The sequence below is a fragment of the Asterias rubens genome, chromosome 4, assembly GCF_902459465.1.
Source record: "Asterias rubens chromosome 4, eAstRub1.3, whole genome shotgun sequence".
NCBI classification, from domain to species: domain Eukaryota; kingdom Metazoa; phylum Echinodermata; class Asteroidea; order Forcipulatida; family Asteriidae; genus Asterias; species Asterias rubens.
Genome location: NC_047065.1, coordinates 19,910,231 through 19,934,560, shown reverse-complemented (window position 1 = coordinate 19,934,560; position 24,330 = coordinate 19,910,231). Strand labels below are relative to the sequence as shown.

The 24,330-nt window shown below is 39.2% G+C and overlaps 2 protein-coding genes across 2 annotated transcripts; one reads left to right on the top strand and one right to left on the bottom strand.

Moving 5' to 3' along the window:
• Positions 1–5,995: 5,995 nt before the first annotated feature.
• On the bottom strand, positions 5,996–10,506 carry LOC117289697 (sorting nexin-21-like). Its single transcript, XM_033770937.1, has 3 exons — positions 10,150–10,506; positions 7,618–7,739; positions 5,996–6,837 (listed from the first exon to the last, which is right to left on the bottom strand). The coding sequence occupies exons 1-3, from the start codon at positions 10,403–10,405 to the stop codon at positions 6,157–6,159; spliced, it is 1,059 nt and encodes a 352-aa protein (XP_033626828.1). The 5' UTR covers positions 10,406–10,506; the 3' UTR covers positions 5,996–6,156.
• Positions 10,507–19,781: 9,275 nt separating this feature from the next.
• Positions 19,782–24,086, top strand: LOC117289163. The gene is made up of 2 exons (XM_033770161.1): positions 19,782–19,863; positions 20,413–24,086. The coding sequence occupies exons 1-2, from the start codon at positions 19,782–19,784 to the stop codon at positions 23,910–23,912; spliced, it is 3,582 nt and encodes a 1,193-aa protein (XP_033626052.1). The 3' UTR covers positions 23,913–24,086.
• Positions 24,087–24,330: the final 244 nt, after the last annotated feature.

Here is a 24,330-nt window from a genome sequence, read left to right as displayed (position 1 = left end):
TGAACCAAGTAATTAACCAAAAGGGGAACCCACAGTTTAAAGGAACACGTTGCCTTGGATCGGTCGGGTTAGTCTTTAGAAAGCGTTTGTAACCGTTTTTTTTTTTATAAAATGCATATGGGTAGAAAGATGTTGTAAAAGTAGAATACAATGATCCACACAAACATGCCTCGAAATTGCACGGTTTTCCTTTTACCTCGTCGGCTAACACGGTCGGCCATTTATTGGAGTCAAAGTTTTGACTTCCATAAATGGCCGACCGTGTTAGTTCGCACAGTAAAAGGAAAACCACGCAATTTCGAGGCAAACTTGTGTGGATCATCGTGTTCTACTTTTAAAACATATTTCCAAACATTATGCATTTTGTAAAAAGAGTTACAAACGCTTTTTATAGACCAACTCGTCCGATCCAAGGCAACGTGTTCCTTTAAACCGTATACTGTATGTCATTATAGATCGACACGTTTAGGCCACTAAACCACGCTTAAAAATCCCTATAATTATACAATAACGAGTAAGGCTCAAGTCACAAAATGTACATGTAATAATATATGTATTTTGGCTGGTAACCATATTCTGGTTAGCTTATAAAGGAACACGTTGCCTTGGATCGGTCGAGTTGGTCTTTGGAAAGCGTTTGTAACCGTTTGTTATAAAATGCATAATGGTTAGAAAGATGTTTTTAAAGTAGAATACAATTATCCACACACATTTGCCTCGAAATCCCGTGGTTTTCATTTTAGTTTGTTAACTAACACGGTCGACCATAATGGTAGTCAAAAAGTTGGCTCCCATAAACGGCCAACCGTGTTAGTCGACGAGGTTAAAAGAAAACCGCGCAATACCGAGTGATACCTGGGTGGATCATTATATATTCTATACGTTATGCATTTATAAGAAATGGTTACAAACGCTTTTCGAAGACCAACTCGACCGTTTGCTTAGCATTTGTGCTTGTGCAGCTCCATGAATTTGGGCCCAGTTTCTAATTAAGTAAAGATAATGATGGCAGATGTGCCTTTCAGTTGGTTGGCTGATATTATCCGAAGAATGAGAGTATTTTAAATAAAAAGCAAATACAAAACAAGGATTGAAAGGTCACTCAATGACCAATTTAGCAGACAGAAATTATCAATATCATTCATCCAACTCGACAAGAAACCACTTTTTGAAGACCCTCCAAATCACCACGGTTTAGTTCGCCTGTCAGATTTTCTTGACAAAGAATATCAAAACAAACCCGTTTTTGTTAAGTAAAAGGTGGAAACTGACTTATTTATAAATGAAATGTTCAGGTTGTTTGCATGGTGTGTTCAATGATTAAGAGAGGATTGCGGCGTTCAAGAGATTGTATCCCCCATTATGGGAAATTAACAGTGGGCTGAAGAAGGTTCATTCACAAGAGGGCGCTATCAGAAGAACTAACAACAAAGTTCGCCTTGTTTAACTGATGCCACACCTGTGTGCGTATTTTCTTTTTCCAGAAAAGATGAGGCCACTTACAATACAATACATTGGCATGTTTTTACCTACTTTCGGGTCTGTTCCCACCGGGCCAGATGAGGCCACTTAGCATACGCCCGGTAAGTGGCCTCATCTGTCCTGAAAAAAAAAAAAAAAAAAAAAAAAAAAAAAACCACCGGTACCCCTGGGAAATTCTGTCTGAGATTTTGTCCCACATTGACAAAATTATCCCCGATGCAAATTTAACGTCTCTTTATATCGTTGCGGTACCCGCTGCCAAAACATAGGATTCGAACTGCCTCTAGCTGCCGGGCAACCTCGGTAGTCTAGTTTGGTAAGACACTGCTCTAGAATTGCAAGGGTCGTGGGTTCGAATCCCACCCGAGTAACATGCCTGTGATATGTTTTCACAGGACTCGGGAAAGTACTGAGTATACAGTGCTAACACACATCGGTGTATGGGTAAAAAATAAAATTAATGAAATTAAAATGAGCAAAATAACAGATAAAAGGAGGTTGATTCAAAAGAGAGTGCTATCAGAAGAATGTACCGATCCCTGTGAAGGGAAACCCCTTAATTGGAGAAATGTCCGTTTTACTGGTGATGAAAAGTGGAGGAAATCTACACAGGGACTCAAAACCTGTCCATCATTATTGCAAGAATCCGATCCTATAAGCTGCCGCGGGACTCGAACCGGAATCAAACAAAGTGAACAAATAGGGAAGAGGCTAGCACTATGTAACGGAGGAGTCCAATGGCGGCGGGCCTAATTTCATAGAGTTGCTAACACAAAAAAAAAATTGCTAAAGCACAACACGCTCACCAGAAAAATATTTCAACTACAAAGCTGTCTCACATATTCCTCCACGGTCACATGTACAATTTGTGACCAGGGTCCAGTTTCATAGAGCTGCTAAGCATACAAATTTACTTAGCATGAAATTTTGCCTCGATAAAAACAGGATTTCTCAACCAAATTTCCACGTGATTTTCAGGATAATCAAACAACAGCTGAATACAAGTACCAAGCAATAATCAACAAATGTCAATTTTGTTGGTAATCCTGTTTTATCAAGGAAGAAATGTCATGCTAAGCAAATTTTCGTGCTTAGCAGCTCTATGAAATTGAGCCCTGTAGGCATATCATGCTTCATATTTCTGCTAAGCAGACAATGTTAAGTAATATTTCCGAAGCTCTATGAAGTTTGGGTCTGTAGTAATAGTAATATCTAGATTGTCATTTTCAGCTCATTTGTCGTACGATTCTGCAGAGTTTTGAATAAAACAACAACACGTGTAACTCAAGCTGTATTTTTGCCAACCCTAGATCGGGAATACACAATTTAATAAAGAACATTCCAAGAACACATAATAGCTATTGAAAAAGAGCAGATCAAATTCAAATCATAAGATACATTTTCTTGAAGTATCGGGAAGAAAACATTAAACCCGAAGCTTATTGGGATAAAGATTGAGAGCAACCATGTCACAGTGTTGTACGGGAACCAAAGTTTACACTAGGTAGGCCAGACCTACATGTACCGCTGGCCGAGTATTTCGCAACTCTCTTTGCGACATACTGGGACCAGTTTCCTTTGATTATGTGGTTCCTGGACGCCATTTTCTGTCTAAATGCAGCACAAAAGAGCACAACTCAATGGACAGACTAGTCTGGCACTTAGTATTTGCCAAAAAACGCGGTTTTTTTTTTACGTTTTATTTTTTTACGAGATGGATTCCATAATCGCAACTCTCGTTCAGGACAGAAAATAATTGTGTAGACTTTGACAACCAATGTATAAATTACACCATTCACTTCATTTATCATCACAAAGCACAACAAGGTCAACAGACCACACAGACGAACATTTGTCATACTCTGAAATAAATATTGCCTATAATTTATATATAATAATTTACTGTTATTAATCAATTAAAGCACCCACGTGTTGTTAAAGACGCAAAGAGCGCCCTCTACGAAGATCAGTGTCATCACGCAAGAGTATTTAACTTTTAGTAATTAAGTGTAGGAACATCATGCACTAATTAATACTACCTTTCAAATTAAGAATTTGCAATCTCATTTCCTTGTTACATAATTGTTAATTTTAAAACTTAGATTGTTCACAACTGTCATGATTTTAGGCTGGAGACCATGCATAGCCAACTTAATCTTGGTGTGAAAAAGGAACATGAAAAAAAGAGACTTGTTTGAGCCAGAGTAGACCAGACCTATATTTCCTTAACACGCATCTTTACAAAAATAAATACATGAGACACTGGGCCATGGCTTCTGTGACTTGTACAAAGCTCAATTGAAGTAAACAAAAACTAATTGATCTATGACGCAGCTCAAATTTTATCAACTTTTAATGTGAAGAAAGTGGTTAGAACTCTAAATTATTTGCTAATTTTGTTTACAGATTGTAATTACATTTTGTTTACAAAAATGTTTTAAGTACATTTGGCTGTATCCTTTTACGCTCTCGGAGCAAAAAGACCTCCGTAGATCAAATACCAGTATTTGTTAACTTTGAATAAGCCCCTCCACCGATTTTTTTTTAAAGAACTTTCTGATATTAGTTTTGGTTTTTACCCATACACCGATGTGTGTTAGCACTGTATACTCAGTACTTTCCCGAGTCCTGTGAAACAAATATCACAGGCATATTACTCAGGTGGGATTCGAACCCACGACCCTTGCAATTCTAGAGCAGTGTCTTACCAACTAGACTACCGAGATTGCCGATATCTATTAAAACTGTCTAATACTAATACTCATTTATGAAATTGTTTTTTTTTCCCCCATCTTTGTTGGAGTGGGGAGGGGGGGGGGGGCTGGGAAACATTTTATATTCCTTTGAGCGCATAATTTGAGTAATGATAATTATGTTAGCATTAGCAACACTTCCTTAATTTGATGAGTTGGCAATTTTCTGAAACATAAGTTTTTCCACTCATCTGTTTTCCGTATGTGTAAAACAGAAAGTAAAGAAAAGCCTTTAAACACTGTTTGAAAATAAGCCAGTAAATATTACTTATTGAGTTTTGTAGTTCATGTTCACCTTTGCTTCTCTAAAAATAATACTTTTATGGTTGAACAAAAATGCATTCAAATTACATGTACTACTAATAATTATGACAGTAAATACGATAATTTGCAACAATATAAGGCAATCTGTAATTACAAAAATAAAAATATAAAGTTGTTGGCAAGTGAACAATTAAGTCAATAACTCAATTTAACAGAAAAACTAAAATATCTGGTATGTGTTTTTGCAACTGTAGCCAAGATTTGATAGTGTGTTACAGTTGCCAAAACAAGTTCTCAAGCATTCAGCCGAATGATAAAGTTAGTTCTGTAAAAAAGAAACAGTACTGAATTTCAGTAAAAATATTGCAATATAAAATGGGAATAACAATAACTTATTTGGTGACCAATTAACGATAATTTACTAAAGGTGGATTACATTTTTTTTTGAAGTACTATTTTAAATTCTAGAATAAAGAGAATTGTTTCTGGAAAGGTTTGTTATTTCAAATAATATTATACTGCCAGAGGTACAAGTAATACTTTAGCTAGTTGTAAAATTGACTGAGAATTACACTAAATTATCTACAGACAGTACATATGATCTACAAATGCATACATTGTTAGAAATCACTCTTAGTGGCAGCAACAAGTGTTTAATTGAAAATACTGATCGCACTCCGGTTGAATACTACCCGAACTCTAGTATGCACTCATTGTGGGTTTCTCATAAGTCTAGTAAATATACATTTATCTCCAAGGCCTAATTTTATAGAGCTGCTTAAGCAGAAATTATAGCTTAACCTTTATTTGCTAAGCAGAAGTTAGCAGGATACCAGTCACAAGTTGTGGTAAGCGGAATGTTGTTATGCTTAAAGCTACTTTTTGAAATTGGCAGCTCATTGAATTGGGGCCAGGGGTTTTAAAAAAGTGTATAGGATTTGAGGCTTTATAAAAAGTGTGTCCTCATAAGCAGCTCTAAGAAATTGGGTCCCGATAAAATCAGGTTTTGCAAAATAAAGGGAACTAATTCATTCAGATTTTAGTTTTGTTTCTCTCTTTTACATTCAGATATTTCACAATTAAAATTAATTCAACCACACATCGCATTAAAAAAACAAGCACAGTTTGCGATTTCTTTTGTGTACTGCCTGCTAAATATTCTACCAGTTGTGGTGTTTTGTGGAGTGTGCACTAGAAAGTTCCAACTTTTAAAACATTGAGCACATTTTTAATAAGAAGAAATTCCTTGTCATTGGAATATGTCTACTTTCAGTACTTAAAAACTTGAAGGAAGGTTACATAATTGGTAAGAAAAAAAACTTACATGTAGTCTAAGATCACATGGTCTAATGATGATGCTAGTAGACAACAAGCCTTGAAATATTTCTGTCTCAAATGTCATGTTGGATGAGAAATAAAAAAACTACTTTCCCCTTTTGAGTTTATCGCCCAGTGAGCGTTTTATTGGGGTTTTCTTTAATAGTAATTGTTTTTTTAATACTATTTTCTTGTGACTCAGATGGCCGATCGAATCTCAAACTACTACAGGTTTGTCAGTTTAAATGTATTATGGTGGAATACGCAAAGTGCTTACACTGCCAGCAACTGTTTTATTAGCAAAAAACAGTTCTGCAATAATCCTTTAAGAACCCATCATCTACAGGTGTGAAAGACACTGCATGACGAGGTCCTCTAGAGTTGGCATATCAATGGGCCCGGTCATACCCTGTTTGACATATCGCGATAGCCGATTCTCCAAATCTCTCTTGTCTTGTTGGAGACGCCACCGGCAGCCGATTAAGATCTGCAAAAGTGGGATGATAAAAGGATTAGTCTCGTCCCTACCGATGCTTTCCCAAGCGGACTCGGCGTAACCGTGGACATGTGCCTCTCCTCCTTCGAGGGAGGTATACGCAACAATGAGCGCACACTGAGTCCGTGCCGTGTCTGGGTGCTTCAGGCCGAGCATCTTCTCCTGAAGATGAAGAGTGTTCTGAAGATACGGGATAGCCTCTTGGTAGTCTCCTTGTGACATGTACCGGTAAGCAATCCTCAGATCGTGATTATAAAAGAAATCCTGGAACTCCTCAGACAGTCGGATCTCCTCGTACTTGTAGACAGTCGCCAGGAAGACCTCAAAGGCGCGGCTTCGCTCTGCGATAAAATCGTGCTTGAAGTTTCCTGTGAGGGTCTTGCGAGGAAATTCAATGCTGTCCATGATCTGTGGGAATCCCTTTCGGAGTTCGCAATTCAGCTTGTGGAAATCAGAGTATCTCCTCTCTACAGTAGCCTGTGATGTGTCACTTTTAATCGTTCTTAGTACAGCGACTGTGTAAAGCTGTCAACCATGTAAAAGAAAAATCATTAGTGTAATGATAAAAATTGGTTTGCACCCTTTATCTTCAATGCGAAAGACGACAAACTAAATCGTTGCAGTACCTGCTGCTAATGACAGACATGCAACTTTCTAATTGCAAAAAAAAGAGGAAATGGGTGATCACACTTGCCTTTTTAGCAGTGCTTTTCAGTTTTCTATGGCACTGTTTTGAAAAGAAAAGGAGGACATCAGCTGAAAAGATGCATGCCTGTAATGATTCAAACTGCTTTCAAGCCATCTGGCAACATGTACATGAAGCTCGGTTGTCTTGTGGTCAAACATCTGCTCAAGCAATGTCAATGTCGTGGTTGAGTGATTTGGCTGCATCATTTGGCTGCGTGATTTGGCCGAGTGATATGGCTGCGTGATTTGGCTGGGTGATTTGGCTGCGTGATTTGGCTGCGTGATTTGGCTGCGTGATTTGGCTGCGTGATTTGGCTGCGTGATTTGGCTGCGTGATTTGGCCGAGTGATTTGGCTGCATGATTTGGCTGCGTGATTTGGCTGCGTGATTTGGCTGCGTGATTTGGCTGCGGATCTTTTTTACGAAACTCAGGAAATTTCTGAGTAAACAGTGTTTAATGATAGGCCTAATAGATGCCATCTATTATAACTTTTTGCTTCCAAAACAGTGCATTGTGTTAAAGTTTTATGTTTGCTGCCTACTTTTTGTGTCAACCGGCCTTTATAGAACTACATGTACATACTGACTCCATGTTCTAAGAAAGCAAAATGTACTTACAACAAATTTCTTGCTTCCATCTTTCATTGTTTTGGCAGAAACAACTTCAAAAACTGTCCTTCCAGGGATGAACTTGTTAGCCATGGAGCCAACTTGAAGACTGTGAACGCTGCCTGTTCTCTCTGTCAAATTAAGAAAATACCGACATTGAAACACTTTATATAAAAAGATACATGTACAAATCAGCTTTCCAGACAGTGGACATTATTGGTAATTGTCATAGACCAGTCTGCTCACCTTGTGTATCTCAACATTTGCATAAAATAACAAACCTGTGAAAATTTGAGCTTAATTGGTCGTCGAAGTTGCAAAATAATAATGAAAGAAAAAACACCCTTGTCACACGAAGTTGTGTGCATTTAGATGGTTGATTTCGAGACCTCAAATTCTAAATCTGAGGTCTCAAAATCAAATTCGTGGAAAAACTACCTCTTTCTCAAAAACTATGGCACTTCAGAGGGAGCCGTTTCCCACAATGTTTTATATCATCAATCTCTCCCCATGACTCGTGACCAAGTTAGGTTTTGTGCTAATAATTATTTTGAGTAATTACCAATAGTGTCCTCTGCCTTTAAGGCAATTGGACACATTCTGAACAGAACAAAAATTAAAAGTTCACAGATTTACAAATAACTTACAGGGTTTACAGAATGGTGAAAGACTTCCCTTGAAATATTATTCCATGAAATGCTTTACTTTTTGAGAAAACATTAAAACAATTATCAATTCTTGATATATCTAGAACAACGGACTTATTTTAAACACGTGTCATGACACGGCGAAACGTGCGGAAACAAGGGTGGGTTTTCCCATTATTTTCTCCCAATGTCGATTGAGCCTAAATTTTCACAGGTTTGTTATTTAGTAAAGTTGTGAAACACGAAGTGTGTTTACTGATGTTGTGCGATTGCTTTAACACACCACATCAACCTACTGAAGTACATGTAAGCCGGCAGGACAAAGTGGGCTTGACCTTTTTCTAATGATGCAATGTAAAAATAACTTTATTGTGCGCAGTCAAGGCATAGTACTACATGTATTCAAATATCTAATACTTTTTGTTTGTGCGATTTTCATACGTCTTTTTAAAAAAAAGTTCTTAAAGGAATTTCATATTTGATGAGAAACAAGTAATCCAATTTCGCATTTGGAGTTTATCACTCAGTGAGCGTTTTATTCATTTTTGTTTTGGCATCGATGCAGTGCAAAATGTTTAATCGGTTTTTCACTTTTCTCTCTTGACCCAGACATCCGATTGATCTCAAACTTCTACAGGTTTGTCAGTTTATGTATATATGGTGGATTACATAAAATGCTTACACTGCCAGCAACTTTTTTGCTAGCAACACCAATTCTGTAATGTTCCTTTAAAACTAATAATTAGTTCACATAAAAAGTAAGAAAGAGTTTTTAATTATCTGAAGAAAAAAAAAGTTCATAATTTCATGAAGAAACAATTTCTTGAAAAAACTTGGAACCAACAATGCATACATACATGTATGTGCAGGTGCCCCTTTAAATATTCTTCAACCTTGCCACAAGACACACTAAAATGTCTGTGATGATGTATGTTGGAGGAGGGGGGTCCATCCTTCATTCCAATGGTGTGAATTTCTCACATACTTGTATCGCATTATGTTTACCAAAGCACTCGGCACTATAATCTAAAGAAACTACATGTAAGTACCCGAATCTTGGACAAACGTACATGTATATGTTATTGTGCGTACATGTATGTCCATGTTTTATGTTTACACGTGTGTAAAGACTTGATGACAAGTCTACCGACTTGATTTCAAGACTAACGCGTGTACTGACTTAATGCTGGACGATGATGCGATAATCGCATACTGTACATGTAAGCCATGTGAGTGATGGAATGCTTGTCTTACAAAACAAGGTAGACAGAACTTAGAAGATACATTACAACCTCCATATAACATTGTAAAACTTATCAAAAAATAATACCAATGGATTTACATTTGGTCATAAACATTGTTTTTCATACCAATCATGATATTTAACTTAAATAGATCAACGTTCATAGTTATTTTAAAGCTGACACATAATTATGAGGCAAAGTGCAACTGTAGGACACATGATGTACACAAAGAAGTGGAAATGTTGTAAGTTTTTCATAAGATTCTGCATAAAATAGATTTTAGGAAAATATACAGCCGAACTAAATATCAATACCTACACTATTTAGTCACATCGTAAGATTTTGGCAAGGTACACAAAGTCAAAAGAACAACCAGTCCATACGCTACGATCACTAATAAATAACAGAATATTATAGTACTAAATATAATAATATATCAAATTAATACGACTCTCACGTCATTTATTATAATAATAATAATACAATGTTTGAGTTTGACAGAACCAACATCGTGATTGATCATCAAGCAACTGTGCAACTGCATGCATCTCAAGGCATCTTCTTTTATTAAAACAATATTTATTCTATAAAATCTAACCATGCTTACAATTATTTAACATAAATAATCACATAACATCAACATGCAATACCTTTACGGGCAGCATCACCACAAGCGGGTCCGCGCCTGTACTCAGCTACCGAGTCACTATCCTCATCATCGGCGGACAAATCACTGTCAGCCTCCCCATCTGCTGCACGGACAAGGGCGGAACTCCGAAACGACAATCTTCCACTGAATTGCAGATCAATATCTTCGCTACCTAGATCATTATCGCTACCGGAGGTTGAGCTTATTGGGTCATCGATGCTCACATCGCAAGCTATCTTCTTTAACTTGGAAGCCATGGTTCAGCTGCTTACATGCGACGTAAAACTAAAGAACTAGACATGTTTTTATTTTACCAACCAACGGAGTCAGTGTTGTTCTCTAAGATCGTCCGCCATATTGGTTGGTGACATTCTAGAGTTCATTTGTTTGTTGTTCGGTCTTTTCTCCAATAAGTAAATCTGCAATATCAAAACGCTGTTCACACTACTCACATAGCTCCATGCACTCACAGCATCACAGCAGCTGCATAATTAATGATAAGTAGGAGAAATAGTCAATAGACACCTTTTGGGAAAACTGAACGCAACTTTGTTTTGTTTCTGCTATTTTATTCCCGAAATTGTATGCAGTGCACTCGAGTCTAGACGTACGTATTTTTTGTATTTTTTTTTCACTTTCTTTCATCACTAAGGTTTCTGAAATAGGGCCATACAATAAAAGTGACGACGTAACGGTAATTATTAATGACAGTGGACACTATCGGTAATTACTCAAAATAATTATTAGCATAAAACCGTATTTGGTGACGAGTAATGGGGAGAGGTTGATGGTATAAAACATTGTGAGAAACAGCTTCCTCTGAAGTGACATCGTTTTCAAGAAAGAAGTATTCCACGAATTTGATTTCGAGACATCAGATTTAGTATTTGAGGTCTCGAAATCAACCAAAACGCACACAACTTCGTGTGACAAGGGTGTTTTTTCTTTTATTATTATCTCCCCACTTCGATGACAAATTGAGCTCAAATTTTCCCAGGTTTGTTAATTTATGCATATGTTGAGATACACTAAGTGAGAAGACTGGTCTTTGACAATAACCAATATGTGTCCAGTGGCTTTAAGGCACACATAAAAAGTACTTAAAACCGATACAGATAACTGTCAGGCCAAATAAAAAAAGTTCCAGTTGATCGTCCTGCCCGCATCCTTTTTGGGTCTGCATCTTTTTTTTCTACTATTATTTTGTTATTATTTTTTCGATTTCTTTTTTCTTTTTCTTTTTTTTTGCCCGCATCCTTTTTGGGTCTGCATCTTTTTTTTCTACTATTATTTTGTTATTATTTTTTCGATTTCTTTTTTCTTTTTCTTTTTTTTCAAATCCATCTTTACAAAAAGACTGGCCTAGGAGCTTTTCCCGAATCTAACGTGATGCTCTCAAACACTTGTAGCCGTCTAGACGCGTCTGTTTCATAAAACAATAGTGAATTCCTACCAGCAAATCTTTGTTTATTGTTATCCGCCTGTGTTAGTGTTAACTCAGCTCCTCATGCAAGGTATAACATAAGTTTGCGATGGGTTCAAACTGAAGAATTTGTGGCCTGTTTGATTTGAAATACTAAGCGGTCATCTTGAAAAAAAATAGTACATAATACATAATAAGGCCCTCATCCTCCTCTCTTTTTTTAAAAGTCCGGGCAACTTTTTTTTTTTTTTTTTTGGCCTGATATTAACAGTTGTCGAGATGACCATGTTGTGTGGCGAATGTTATAGTTTTCATTGTTCACCCTGTTTAATAAAAAAAAACTGAAACGTCTACTAAAAAAAATAAAGTTCAATTCTTACCTGTTTATAGTTACTGGTCCATCAGAGGGTAGAGGTTAGTGACCCGAAAAACCCCGGATATGTCATAAAACATTTTCTTTTGTTGTCAGCTCAAGTTTACTTGATCTGTTGACAGGCAATCGTGCATCATGCACAGTATACTGAGGACGGCGGGCGGAAAATGGACTGGCCACCTGTTTTGGCAGTAGGCCTACGAGGCCACGGTCATTGGTCAAACGTTTGCACCAATGATTTGATTGGCTAAATATTTTCTAGTCATTTCCCGCTGTATTTTTGTCTGCTCACAAACATTGACTTAGGCCTACAATGTACCATCTGTAAACCTCTGTTCTTAATAAAACGTATCGGTGGTACACCATACAGGTCCTGTCACTGGTGTTCTTAAAGAATATCGAATACGGGTACTGGCCGTTACAGGGACATTCTATAGACCATGTGAACCTTGTTTACAATAAGTGTGACCTTGTACATTCTTGAAGTAGTCTGGCAGGCACTACTACACTGTGGGAATGTTGACATTTTGTGTCATAATTTCCACATAAAACCAAGAGTTATGAAAGTCAAAGCTGAACAAGTTTTGAGATGTGCCTCCTTAATCATATTAAAAGTTGATAAGAATTGGACAGTGCAATTTTCTTCCATTAAGCTGTATACAAATCATGCCTGCAGGAAGTCCAGGCTCTGTGGCTCTTTTGTTTGATGTCACAGGTCACATCGTCTATTATTATTGAAGACCAACCGCTCAGGCCCAATATTATAAGACTGTTATCACAATGAAGTTTACTGCTGAGAAGACCACTCAAATTAGCCAGAATTGTTTTTTTTTTCAAGCAGTTATTTTCTGCTGATTATGAATTTGGGTCACTCTTTCTTTGTATGATGGTTTCCCACTGTTTTTCAGCCTTCACTTGTTTGCAATTGACAGATTTATTGAGGGTAACTTTGTCAATAACTTGAGGCTTTACTGATAGTGTACAACGCTGCCAAATTCCAGTTACACGGCCATTTTTGGATGCGTGTCCTACACGTATCAAAATTAATTGCTGCATGTTTGGACGGACTATAATAGGTCCCTGTTCAAAGCATTCGAATAATGTGTGTGAGCTATCGGTAATATAATTTTTATTTGCTCCTTTCTTTATCTTTAAAATAAATTATGCAAACATTATTTCATAAGCTTTCTTGCGTAATTCGTGTGACCAGACCGTCCGTGCCCCATGCCCCTGAAGTAGCATGCAGCACACACACACACACACCAACTAGTTCAGCTCATTATTAATGCTATCACGTGACGCTACGGACTATACCACCTGATCAAAATGTGTGTCACGTGATACCACGATACCTAAATTTAGCACAAACTAACCGCCATGCCCGTTACGCTACAGGAGGAATCCGTGTATATTCTGAGATGTATTTTCCGTTAAAAAACGGCTTATGATCCGTTCATTTCAGGTGAGTGTGGTGTTGTTACATTCTATGTTAACTAGTGATCAATTGTAGCGTCGAAAATTGGTGTTAGTAGAGTTTTCATTCGTGCTATTTTAATATTAACAAAATCGTCATTCGAAGAAGCATACGTTTTTACGTTACCAACCAAACCAGTTGCTTAGAAAGTGTGTACACGTACGTGATGGCTGACGCGTACATGATGATGATGTGTGTACATGTACGTGCGAAAAATGTACATTATTTGGTTTCTTATGTAGTCGGGCCTGTTAATGTGTTAGTTGACGTAACCCTCCTCCCGACGGCCGCCAGGCCAGACCCAGAGGGTAACGAGATTCTCTCGAGCGGGAAATGACAATTTGAATCTGGTCCAAAAACACAACAGTCCCAACACGTACAATTTACAATGACGATACTATAATTTCGACAGCTAGTCACCAGACTTGCCCCATTTTTCCCACTTTCAGAAATCGTGACACAAATTCTAATGACTAAGAAGGGCACCAACTTAATCCTCAATGTCTTATATGAACACTTAACCATCATTGAGAAAATTTTTAGAAAAGAAGGACAAAAATTTACCAGATCCGGAGCGAATTCCCAGGTTTATATTTTGAACCTGTCGCATCACTTTGCAAATGTTTTATTTTTTGGATGGGACTACACCAGGCAGTGCGTGCGAGGTGTTCGTACGCTGCCCGCCTTTCACTCATAATATAGCGCACATGCACCGCAGCACTGCCTTGTATTAACACCCTTTCACAAAATGGTTTAGTCCAACCAATAAATAAAGCGTTTGCAGAGCGATGCGACATGTTCAAAACATAAACCTGGGAATTCGCTCCGGGATCTGGTAAGTTGTTGTCCTTTTTCTTCAAAGATATTTTCTCAATGGTGTTTTGAGTGTTCAATAAATTAGACATGATTAAGTTCGCGCCCTTAGAATTTGTGTCATGATTTTTGAAAGTGGTAAAAATGGGGCAAATCTGGTGACTAGCTGTCGAAATAATACGTGTTGGACCAGATTGTCATTTGCCGCTCGAGAGAATCTCGTAACCTTCTGGCCTGGCGGCCGTTGGGAGGAGGGTTACATATCGCAACTACATGTACTACAGGCCTGTGAAACCTCGCTTGAAAGTGGATTTCCCCTTTTATTCATTTTCCAATTGCACGTTTTTTCTTGCGAGCTACTTTTGTATATCCGAGTTGGCGTTGACAAGGAGCTGAATAGATGTACATGTAGATCAAGCAGCACGTACCTTTAATTGGGACGCACTTTAATTGCGATTTGATTGTTTTTCATTGGAGCCGTTGTTGTTACTTTTTTTGTTTAACGCGATGTCCATTAGTACATGTACTTCAGTATCATTGTTCCCTTGCACCATTAGAGGGTGCTTTACTAAAAGCTGTATTACAAGCCAACACCTTGAGACAAGACTAGGCAAACATGGTTTTCCGACACGACGTAAGTTGTGTGTGTGTATTTTTGCGACAAGTAAATAATATGGCAGTCGACGCGGGCACATCGCGCTTGTGGAATTACTCTAAGGAATGCTACAAAAATATCTTGAAAATGAGGATGATACGCAGAACATTGTTACATACTACGTGTATGTAGGACTATGTATAAGAATTGTGGCCTAAGGTGTATGTTTCTGTGAATGTTTGTCTACTCCGCAGTTTAAAGCCTTTTAACGTTCATAGTGCTGGTCCAAAATCAGGACAAGTTACTCGGGTAACTTGTCCTGATTTTGGACCAGCACTACAGAACATTAAAAGGCTTCAAAGTCACCTGGAAGTGGAATTTTGTCAAAATAAAGCTTTTGTCACTAAAATATGTGTTTTGATGAGTGGAATATGAATAAACAACTAACTAAGGTTTACATAAATTAGTTTCCATGTTATTTACAAATTGGAAAAAAAACAAAAAACGAGAGGGCGCTGTTCGTGACGTCAATCGAGGCACGATGAATCGCATGTAGTGCCAACACAGCATAGTGACGCTTGGCGCAAGCTAAAAACATGCCCTCAAAGTTGAAACAATACATTATTTTTTTCCTGTTAGGCAAATGCTCCTTTAGGTTCGTTACGTCTTTCAGGTACCTTCTTCGACTTCCCCACTAGATGGAAAAATTATTGGGATGGCGTCATGTTTTAGAAAAGAACTTTTCTCTTCATGTCAAAATGTGTAGTGTTATCCGGATTCTTGAAGCACGACGGCTCGAAGTGTTTGCCGCACAGCGCTTGAAAAGACGTCGGACCGGACAACTTGGCAAACTGACACCATCTTTAGTTGTTTTGCTGCATCCAGCAGCAAAACACCTGGTTGACATTGCCGGAAAAATGCAAGAGAAAAACTTTTTCAATGGTACAAACTCACGCCCAGGACTTAAATGCACTTGCACGTACGTGTGTTCGATGTTCAATCGAGGCAAAGTCTTCCTCGATTGACGTCACAAAAGGGGTAGGCGGAGTCACCCCCACACAACTTTATTTAATTTGTTAAACATATAAATCGTCAAAAACAATTACTCAAAAAATTATTTTATTGTTCAGGAACATATACTATAATGTTTGAAGGAACAAAAAAATCTATTTCCAGGTGCCTTTAAACTGGGCGAATTATTCAAATATCCGGTTAATGGCGAATAGGTTGTCCTATCCGTAACCGCGAATGCCTTTTTTTTCTTAACCGGATATCCGCAATGGGCGCGAATACCTATTTATAAACCGGATAGTTCTATAATTACAACCAAGTAACCGGATATGCTTTAAGAACCGAATATCCGCGGACATCGGGCGACAACTGATAGGAATGTTTTTTCTGAATCCTTATGAAACTTCTATTAAAGCCATTATACACTTTCGGTAAACAGTACTGTCCAAGTCCCACACTTTGTGTATCACAACTTATATATAAACCAACAAACCTGTGAAAATTTAGGCTCAATCGGTCATCGGAGTCGGGAGAAAAAAATTGGAAAACCCACTCTTGTATCCGCGCGTTTTGCCGTGTCATGACATGTGTTTAAAATAAATCCGTAATTCTCGCTAACGAGAATTTATATTGTTTCACCGTTTTCTCAAAAAGTAAAGCATTTCGTGGACTAATATTTCAAGAGAAGTCTTTCACCATTACCTTCTGTAAACCCTGTAAATTATTTGTAAATCTGTGAACTTTTTTGTTTTTTTTCTGTACCGAAAGGGTCCAATGGCTTTAAGACAGCATAAAACAGCATAAATTAAGTATTTAACTACATTGTATGCTCAGAAAAGAAAAAGCAAATCGCCATCTTTAAATTAGATCCGGTTATTTTTATGAATGAACTGAGTGACACTGTCTAAAACTAATATCAATCCGCCCATAAGATCGGAAGGCACTAAATACTAAACTCCACAGCGGTTCGGCCCATCGGAGAATACCTGAGCGAGAATGACCTTATGCTTGCATCTTTTAGACATGAAAATATTAACAACCAGGTCCTAGTGGTTAGTCCACTCTTATGTAACAACTCCCCAAACCTGCTGCTACAAATGTACTTGAATAAAGAGGTCTGAAGCAGTGCGAATATCCGGTTAATTTCGGATAGTTGGCCAGCGGTATCCGAATAAAAAAATTTCACTATTCGCCCAGCACTATTACCCGATGGCCCAAAATCCAGTTAACGGTTATGGTTTTCTGTTGTTTTTTCATGACCCACTCACAGGCCTGTACATAGATTTTGTGTCCCCCCCCCCCCCCCCCCCCCCATTTGGCAAACTGTGTACAAACTTCTTCTGATAGCGCCCTCTTTTGACTCCTCCTCCAGCCCATGTTAATTTCCCATAATTATGGGTGACATAATCTTTGGGACACAGGCACAGTAAAACAAACTTCCCATTTAGTCTATGTCCACAGATTTACACTAAACTTACACAGTTTGAAGATAATGATAGTAGCAAGCTTCCCTGAAAATATTACGTGCTTAGGTGCTGTAGTTTTTTTGGAAATGAGTAAAACAATGTCATGAGACAAAAATTATTTTAATCATTTACAAACATATTTTCATGACATTGTTATATTCATTTCTCAAAAACAACAGCACCTCAGTAAGTAATATTTGAAGGGAAGCTTTCCACTATCATTAACTTCAAACCATGTAACCCTTTATTGTTAATCTATGGACATTTTGTAAAAGTACCCAAATCCTTTAATACATACAGCCATGAAGGAGCCTCGGAACCACTCACCAGTCTTCATTTAGCATCATGGAAGCATCAGGCCCCTCACTGTCAGTCATTGTTGAGGGAGTCCTGCCTGAGCTCACAGATCAAGATGTGGGGAGAGTTGGAGCCACACAGACAGTCTGCACCCAAAGCCCTGGCAGCGCTGAAGGCCTTCACAAAGTGTCTGCTAAAGGTATATTATAAGTCAAACCTCTGATGTGTTTAAGTCTAAAGGCCGGTCACACAGGCCCCGATAACGAGAACGAAAACGAGAACGATAAAAATGCACGCTCACGATTTTTGGAATTGCTCCACGCAGAATACGCCCACGCTCATTCAACCAATCGAGGGCGTGCATTTTTATCGTTCTCGTTTTCGTTCTCGTTATCGTCCTCGTTATCGGGGCCTGTGTGACCGGGCCTTCGGGGCAACTTTAATAACATCGTTCCACGCTGTGTGATGGGGTCCACAGTGTTTTGTACAGTCACCTGAGGGGGTGCCATTTGCCCCCCCCCCCCAGCCTGCAACAATTGTACCTATACCTTGGTAATATTATTTTTCCTCTTCTGAAAGTTCGGTTGTCATCTTCAAACATTATTATAATGGGGTATGCAGTGGTAAAGCAGATGAACAGTTGTTCAAATACTTGTAGAAACAATCCCTCACTGTTCCCTCGAACCCAAGGTTGTTTTGTACAAAGCCCTGGAAATTTACCAACGGTGGAATAAATCATGGAAATGAACACCATTAAACAAAACTCATGTTGCCCTCTGCGCTTTGCGTTATGTGTAGAGCGCATCCTTAGCCATGGAACATTATACAATTGTTGCACACTGTGATGGGGTCCACGGTGTTTTGTACACCCGAGGGGGAAAATAACACCCGAGGTGAAGCCGAGGGTGCCATTTCCCCCCGAGGGTGTACAAAACCCATGGACCCCTCACAGCGTGCAACAATTGTTTTGTTATACCTTGGTAACATGATTATTCCTCTTCTCAGAGTTATGTTGTCATCTTCAAGCATTATAACGACAATGTATGCATAGTTTAATAAGCAGACAAACTGTTGTTCAAATAAGAAACCATTCTTCACTGTTCCCTCGGAATCGCACAGTTTCATACTAAGCGCTGGAAATCGACCAATGGTGGGAACGATCAAGTTGATTTACATGTATATAGAATGGTTTGCGGTAACACCATGTTATGACTATCTCTAATGAGTTGGGGTGGTTCAGAAAAGAACCATCGGTTGATGTACACCGGTTAACATCACTCATGTTACCCGCCGTGACAGCAGCCGTGGTACATGCGTATTTGTTGCACGGCACGTGATTGGTTCTCAACCAATCAAACTTCACAATTTGTTACCGAGGTATAACAACCTTTTTTGTATCACATCACGCATAACAAACACTCGTTAAAGGGTATGTACTTTTTCCTGAAAAAAACACAATGTCCACAGATATACATTAAACTTACACAGTTTGAAGATTATGATAGTAGAAAGCTTCCCTTGAAATTTTACTTAGTGAGGTGCTGTAGTTTTTGAGAAATGAGTAAAAGTAATAATTTTCGGCTCAGTTTTAGCATGTAAAAACGTTCTAACCAGTTATGCTATGGTTTTGGTATAATAATATCATAACTGGTCAAGGGGATTTTACATGCTAAAATAGTTTTGGTCTCATGAGACCAAAACTATTTTGTGACTTGTTTTACTCATTTCTCAAAAACTACACAACCTTAGTAAGTAATATTTGAAGGGAAGCTTTCCACTATCATTATCTTCAAACCCTGTAAGTTTAATGTAAATCTGTGGATATTTTGAAAAAGTACCCGAATCCTTTAAAGGGTCTATATGTATTTTTTTCTAACACAAAACACAATGTGCACAGATTTACATTAAACTTACACAGTTTAAAGATAATGATAGTTGAAAGCTTGCCTTACATATTTTACTTACTGGGGTGCTGTAGTTTTCAGGAAACAAGTAAAACTATGTTTTACATTTAACTTATACCATTTGAAGATTATGATAGTAGTAAGCATACTGTACCTTAAAATGTTAGTTGCTGAGGTGCTGTATTTTCTTTTGAAATCGTAAAATAATGTCATGATAAAATACGTTTTTACATGCTAAAAATATTCAGCTCATGATCAGTGAGACAAAAATTATTTCATGCTGTTTGGAGAAGTGGCTGGGAGTGTGACCAATCGTGGGCCAAACGTGGGAGGATCTCCATTAGCGTGGTTAGGTCGGCGTGAGATCTCCTATGTAGGTCGGGAAGCTGCAAGCTCTCTAAACGTTTAATTTGTTCAAAATAAGCGTAGCTGGGTCGTGGCCAACAATATGCAGGGCTAAATCCTATTGGAAACGGCATTATCGTGCAACATTGTGGTAGATTCTTGGTGAGATCTCTGTGGTCATAATACAAACGCAGCACTATTGGCAACCATTTCGACGTAGAAATACTTGGTCGGCATTGGTTTTGGTGCAATCATCAATAATCTTCGTGGCAGCGAGTCAGAAACACTTTTAACGTAGAAGCAGTAAAGTTGGGCGGAGTCTTCAAGTTGCCAAACTGCTGGATTTTGACCGAAATCATACCCCGACTTGAATTTTTTTTGAGATCAGGGTGATTGGCATGATCTTCGTAAAGGTCGTAGTGCTGTGTGAACTGGATATTATTACTAAGATGCAATCAGTCTGGATGCAACTGCTGGTGTAACTAACATGAATTTTGCATGAGAGCAAGTTTTTTTTAATTTTTGTATATTAATTAAATTGGATATTTCTATTTTTTCTTTAGGTGAACAGTCATCAATACCTCTGGATTCTCGTTGTTTGAAGGTAACGTTTAACTCAGAGAGCTCAACCTGCAAAGATGACTTCAGACACGGCAAGCAAGAATCTCTACCGAAACAAAGTCAAGCTTCTGATGCCACACCCAGTAAAGATGATGTCCTGTCGGTTGTAATTCAGAAACTGACTGAGCTAGTGAATGACAGCAATAAGAAGAGGTCCAGAAGGAGTTCCTTATTAAATAGTTGCTGCAATGTGAGACGTGCAGGGTCCCCTGAGCGAGCCGATCCACTTCACAAGTGTCGGAACTGTCCCTGTCTTTTCACTCTAAACGAGAAGCAGCAAATTAGCAAAGAAAAGCCACTTTGTAATTGTTGTGAGAAATCAAAACAGGCAAGAACGATTCTACCAAGGGATGTTGAGGTGGAGACAGATGTGGGATGCTCTTCCCAGCAACCAGCAAAAATAAACTGTGAGCTGTGTAGCCATATCGCTGACAGCTACGTCAATCTGCTCTACCATCTCTCCGAACACAAGGATGCCAAGATCTTCAAATGTAAACTCTGTGATTTCTTCACCACCGTCCAATCACGCATAGTCTCACATGCAAGTGTTCACAACGCCACTCATGTCTACAAGTGCAGCAGCTGCCCCTTCGTAACAGGCAAGCTCACCAGCCTCCAGAGACATATGAAAAATCACAACAGGGTGAATGAGCTACTTCTCAAGTGCTCCGAGTGCGGCTTCTCATGTCGGTGTGAAGACGCTCTTCGGAATCACATGTGGGAACACGTCCCCGCTGACCTTCACACTAGCAGCAGAACACCCAATCAGAACCCCAAAGAAGTGGTCCCCATGCCAGGAACTCTCAAAGCATCCAACCATTGCAGTACCGCGACTCCAGACCCTGCCAAAGTTCTGCCGTCACAGACAACTGTCAGTGGACAGTCATATATCTTCAAGTGTTTACTTTGTGGGTATCTTTGTGACAGGCTGGCCACCCTTAAAGCCCATGCCTGGCGCCATGCAGGAGAGACTGGATGCTCTTACCCTATTGTGGATGAGAACAATTCTCTACATCAGAGTTTGACCAAACCATGTTTGACTGAAACCCCCTTAGAATCAAAACGTCTTCCTAAGGAGATTGAAAGCTGTTCCATGGTCCACGGTGAAGACCATACACAACGAAAAGAGGAAAGTTGCGCTAGGGAAACATCAAGACCTTCCTGTGGGTGTGGCATTTCTTTGATGACGGGACAAAGGGAGACATCAAGCTGTCGCTGTGTTGGAATCAACATCCCACCATCCTCTCTACCACTGATAACAGATTTCCTCACCCATAATAAATGTGAGAACTCAGCTGAGAAAACATCATCCAAGTGCGACGTATTCACCAAAGATTTAACCAGCATTGAAGTAAGTTCCAACCCAGCATTTGTTGGTGAAACTCAACTAACATCTTGCCACAGTAACTGTGCTGAGACAGTACAACAACTAGACAGCTCAGGTTCGACTTCCGATGATACCCTCAGAGCAGACCCTTGTGTATCTGAAGATAGTCAAGAAAAACATCAGGTGTCGCAGCATGATCCTCAGGTGCTTTTCATTGATCCAGACATTCCAATTCCTGAACCAGCTGCCAACGTTGAGGCAATCACAGAACAATATCCGGAAAATAGCCCAAAACAAATATCAGAGCTTTGTGAAGATGCATTCATCCCTGCCCATAGTTCTATGAAGATGCCTATTTCATTTTCTTTCCACAAGTCATCTTATGCTTCAGAAATTTATCAAGTAAATGACAAAAACTCTAAAAGTTTTGGAAACGAATCAGAAAGTCAACAGGAGTCTGGAACAACTTCTTCATTTAGTGATGGCAGGAAAAGTCCATCAGCACTTAGAGAACATGTTGATGCTGCTTGCAGCATGATGGCATTAACTCGTCCGGAACTTTATGCAGGAAGCATAAACACAGTGTCTTATACTAATAGTCCTGGCCATAAAAGAGTTTCGGAGAAGGTGTCAGTTTTATCTCAGGGATCAAACTTAAGTTTGACTGTAAATAAATTACAGCAGAAGATAGATTCTCAGCCAGAATGCAACAAAGAAGTAGAGATACCTGGAGAGGTTGTTAAGGTTGAGGGAGAGAATGCAACAAAATGCTCCGAGGCTGGACATCCAATCCTAAAACAGAGTGAGTCAATTCAAGATCAACAAACCCTTAAAGTTTCTGATAGCACCTTTAAGAGGAAACAGAGTTTCGGACATGAATGCCCCAAAGGAACAAAGAGGGTCTGCTTGTTAGAGCACGCAGATTCTGACAGTCAGCAAAACTGTCCCAGTGTGCAAGACGATTCATCAGAAAATGTTGCTTCATGTCATCCAGACTCCGAGGAAGACAGTGTTATAAAGTTCTTCATGAGTGTCATTAACAACAGCCCTGAGCCTTTCCAGTGTAAGTTGTGTACCAAGACGTATGGAGACTATCCCTCCTTGAAGCAGCATTTACAGACTCACTTGGTGCACAGCTCCTTCCGCTGCCCCCTCTGCAAGGATTGCGTTGAGTCTTTGGAAAGCCTCAAGTGCCACATTCAGGAGCATTACAATGAATCATACAGCTGCCCAGAATGCCCTGCCTTCTTCTTTAGCAAGAGCGACTTACAATCTCACAGGGAGTCCCACAGAGTGGTGAAGGAGTATAAATGCGACATGTGTGACGCGACCTTCTCAGGCCAGGTTGAGTTTATCGAGCACCAAAAAGCAGTCCACAGTGAGAGGACACTGGTAAAGTGTACACACTGCCAGGAGAAGTTTGGTAATACAAACACATTACTGCTGCATTCGCTGAGCTGTGGTATGCGTAAGAGGCGATACTGCAAAGAGTGCAGCTTCTCTTCAGATACAGCCCAAGGTCTTCAAAACCACGTGAGGGACTCCCACTCTAGGGCCAAGTTCTACAAATGCACTCTCTGTTCTTACAAATCCAGCGCCAAGAATGGAATCAAGAACCACATGAAGTTCCATGCTACTGAGAGGCCCTACAAGTGCGACTTGTGTAGCTTCATGGGTGCCTATCCACAGAGCCTGCGTTCGCATATGAGGATGCATAACCAGCCAGACTGGCGCCCAGATTGTCTTCCGTCCGAGCTTCCTGAGCAGTACAAGTGTAAATTTTGCCTCTACACCTGTAACTATCTCCCGTCTCTCAAGTCTCACATGTGGCGACACGCCGGAGATCCAAACTACAGCTACAAGGATGACCAGGACGAAGACGCGGACCAGCAGACATTAGAGTGCAGCACTGTCCTAAATCTTGAGGAGCATATCCCAAAACAAGGTACGTCATCGCAAACCACCTCGACCACATGCGGTCAGGGGTCAGAGGGGAAGGGTAACAGGGTGACCTTTTGCTGCCAGGAGTGTGGTTTCCAAAGCACAGACAGAAACAAGTTGGTTGACCACCTGAAGGTGCATCTAACTCGGGAAGTATTGCCCTCACTAGAGTAGACTTACAACTGACATCTGTAAGCAGGGTATGTAGATAAAATTACACATCGCAGAGGATTGAAAAAAAAAAAAAAAAGCAAAGTGCCAAATATTAACAGTATACAATAAAGGGTTTGGGTACTTTTTGTAGGTCACAAAACACAGTTTCCACAGATTTACATAAAACCTAAACAGTTTGAAGATTAAATTGGTGGAACAGTAGAAAGCTAAATTAGGTGCTGTAGTTTTTTAGAAATGTCACAAAAATGTTAGCATACGTACATGTACAACGTACTTACAAGTACTGGTATTTAAAAACCAGTACCGGTAGTACCTTGTTCGACTCATTTCTCAAAAACTACTGGTACAGCACCTCAGCGAGTTAAATTTGATGGGAAGCTTTCTACCAATATATCTTCAACAGTGTTAGTAAGTTAGT

Excerpts from the sequence above, each read along its gene's own strand:
- LOC117289697 (XM_033770937.1), bottom strand. The coding sequence starts at position 10,405 with ATGGCTTCCAAGTTAAAGAAGATAGCTTGCGATGTGAGCATCGATGAC. Across the intron at positions 7,740-10,149 it reads TGGTGATGCTGCCCGTAAAG|AGAGAACAGGCAGCGTTCAC; the intron begins GTATTGCATGTT and ends TTAATTTGACAG. Across the intron at positions 6,838-7,617 it reads ATGGAAGCAAGAAATTTGTT|CTTTACACAGTCGCTGTACT; the intron begins GTAAGTACATTT and ends CATGGTTGACAG.
- LOC117289163 (XM_033770161.1), top strand. The coding sequence starts at position 19,782 with ATGCTGTTTGGAGAAGTGGCTGGGAGTGTGACCAATCGTGGGCCAAAC. Across the intron at positions 19,864-20,412 it reads ATTAGCGTGGTTAGGTCGGC|GTGAACAGTCATCAATACCT; the intron begins GTGAGATCTCCT and ends TTTTTTCTTTAG.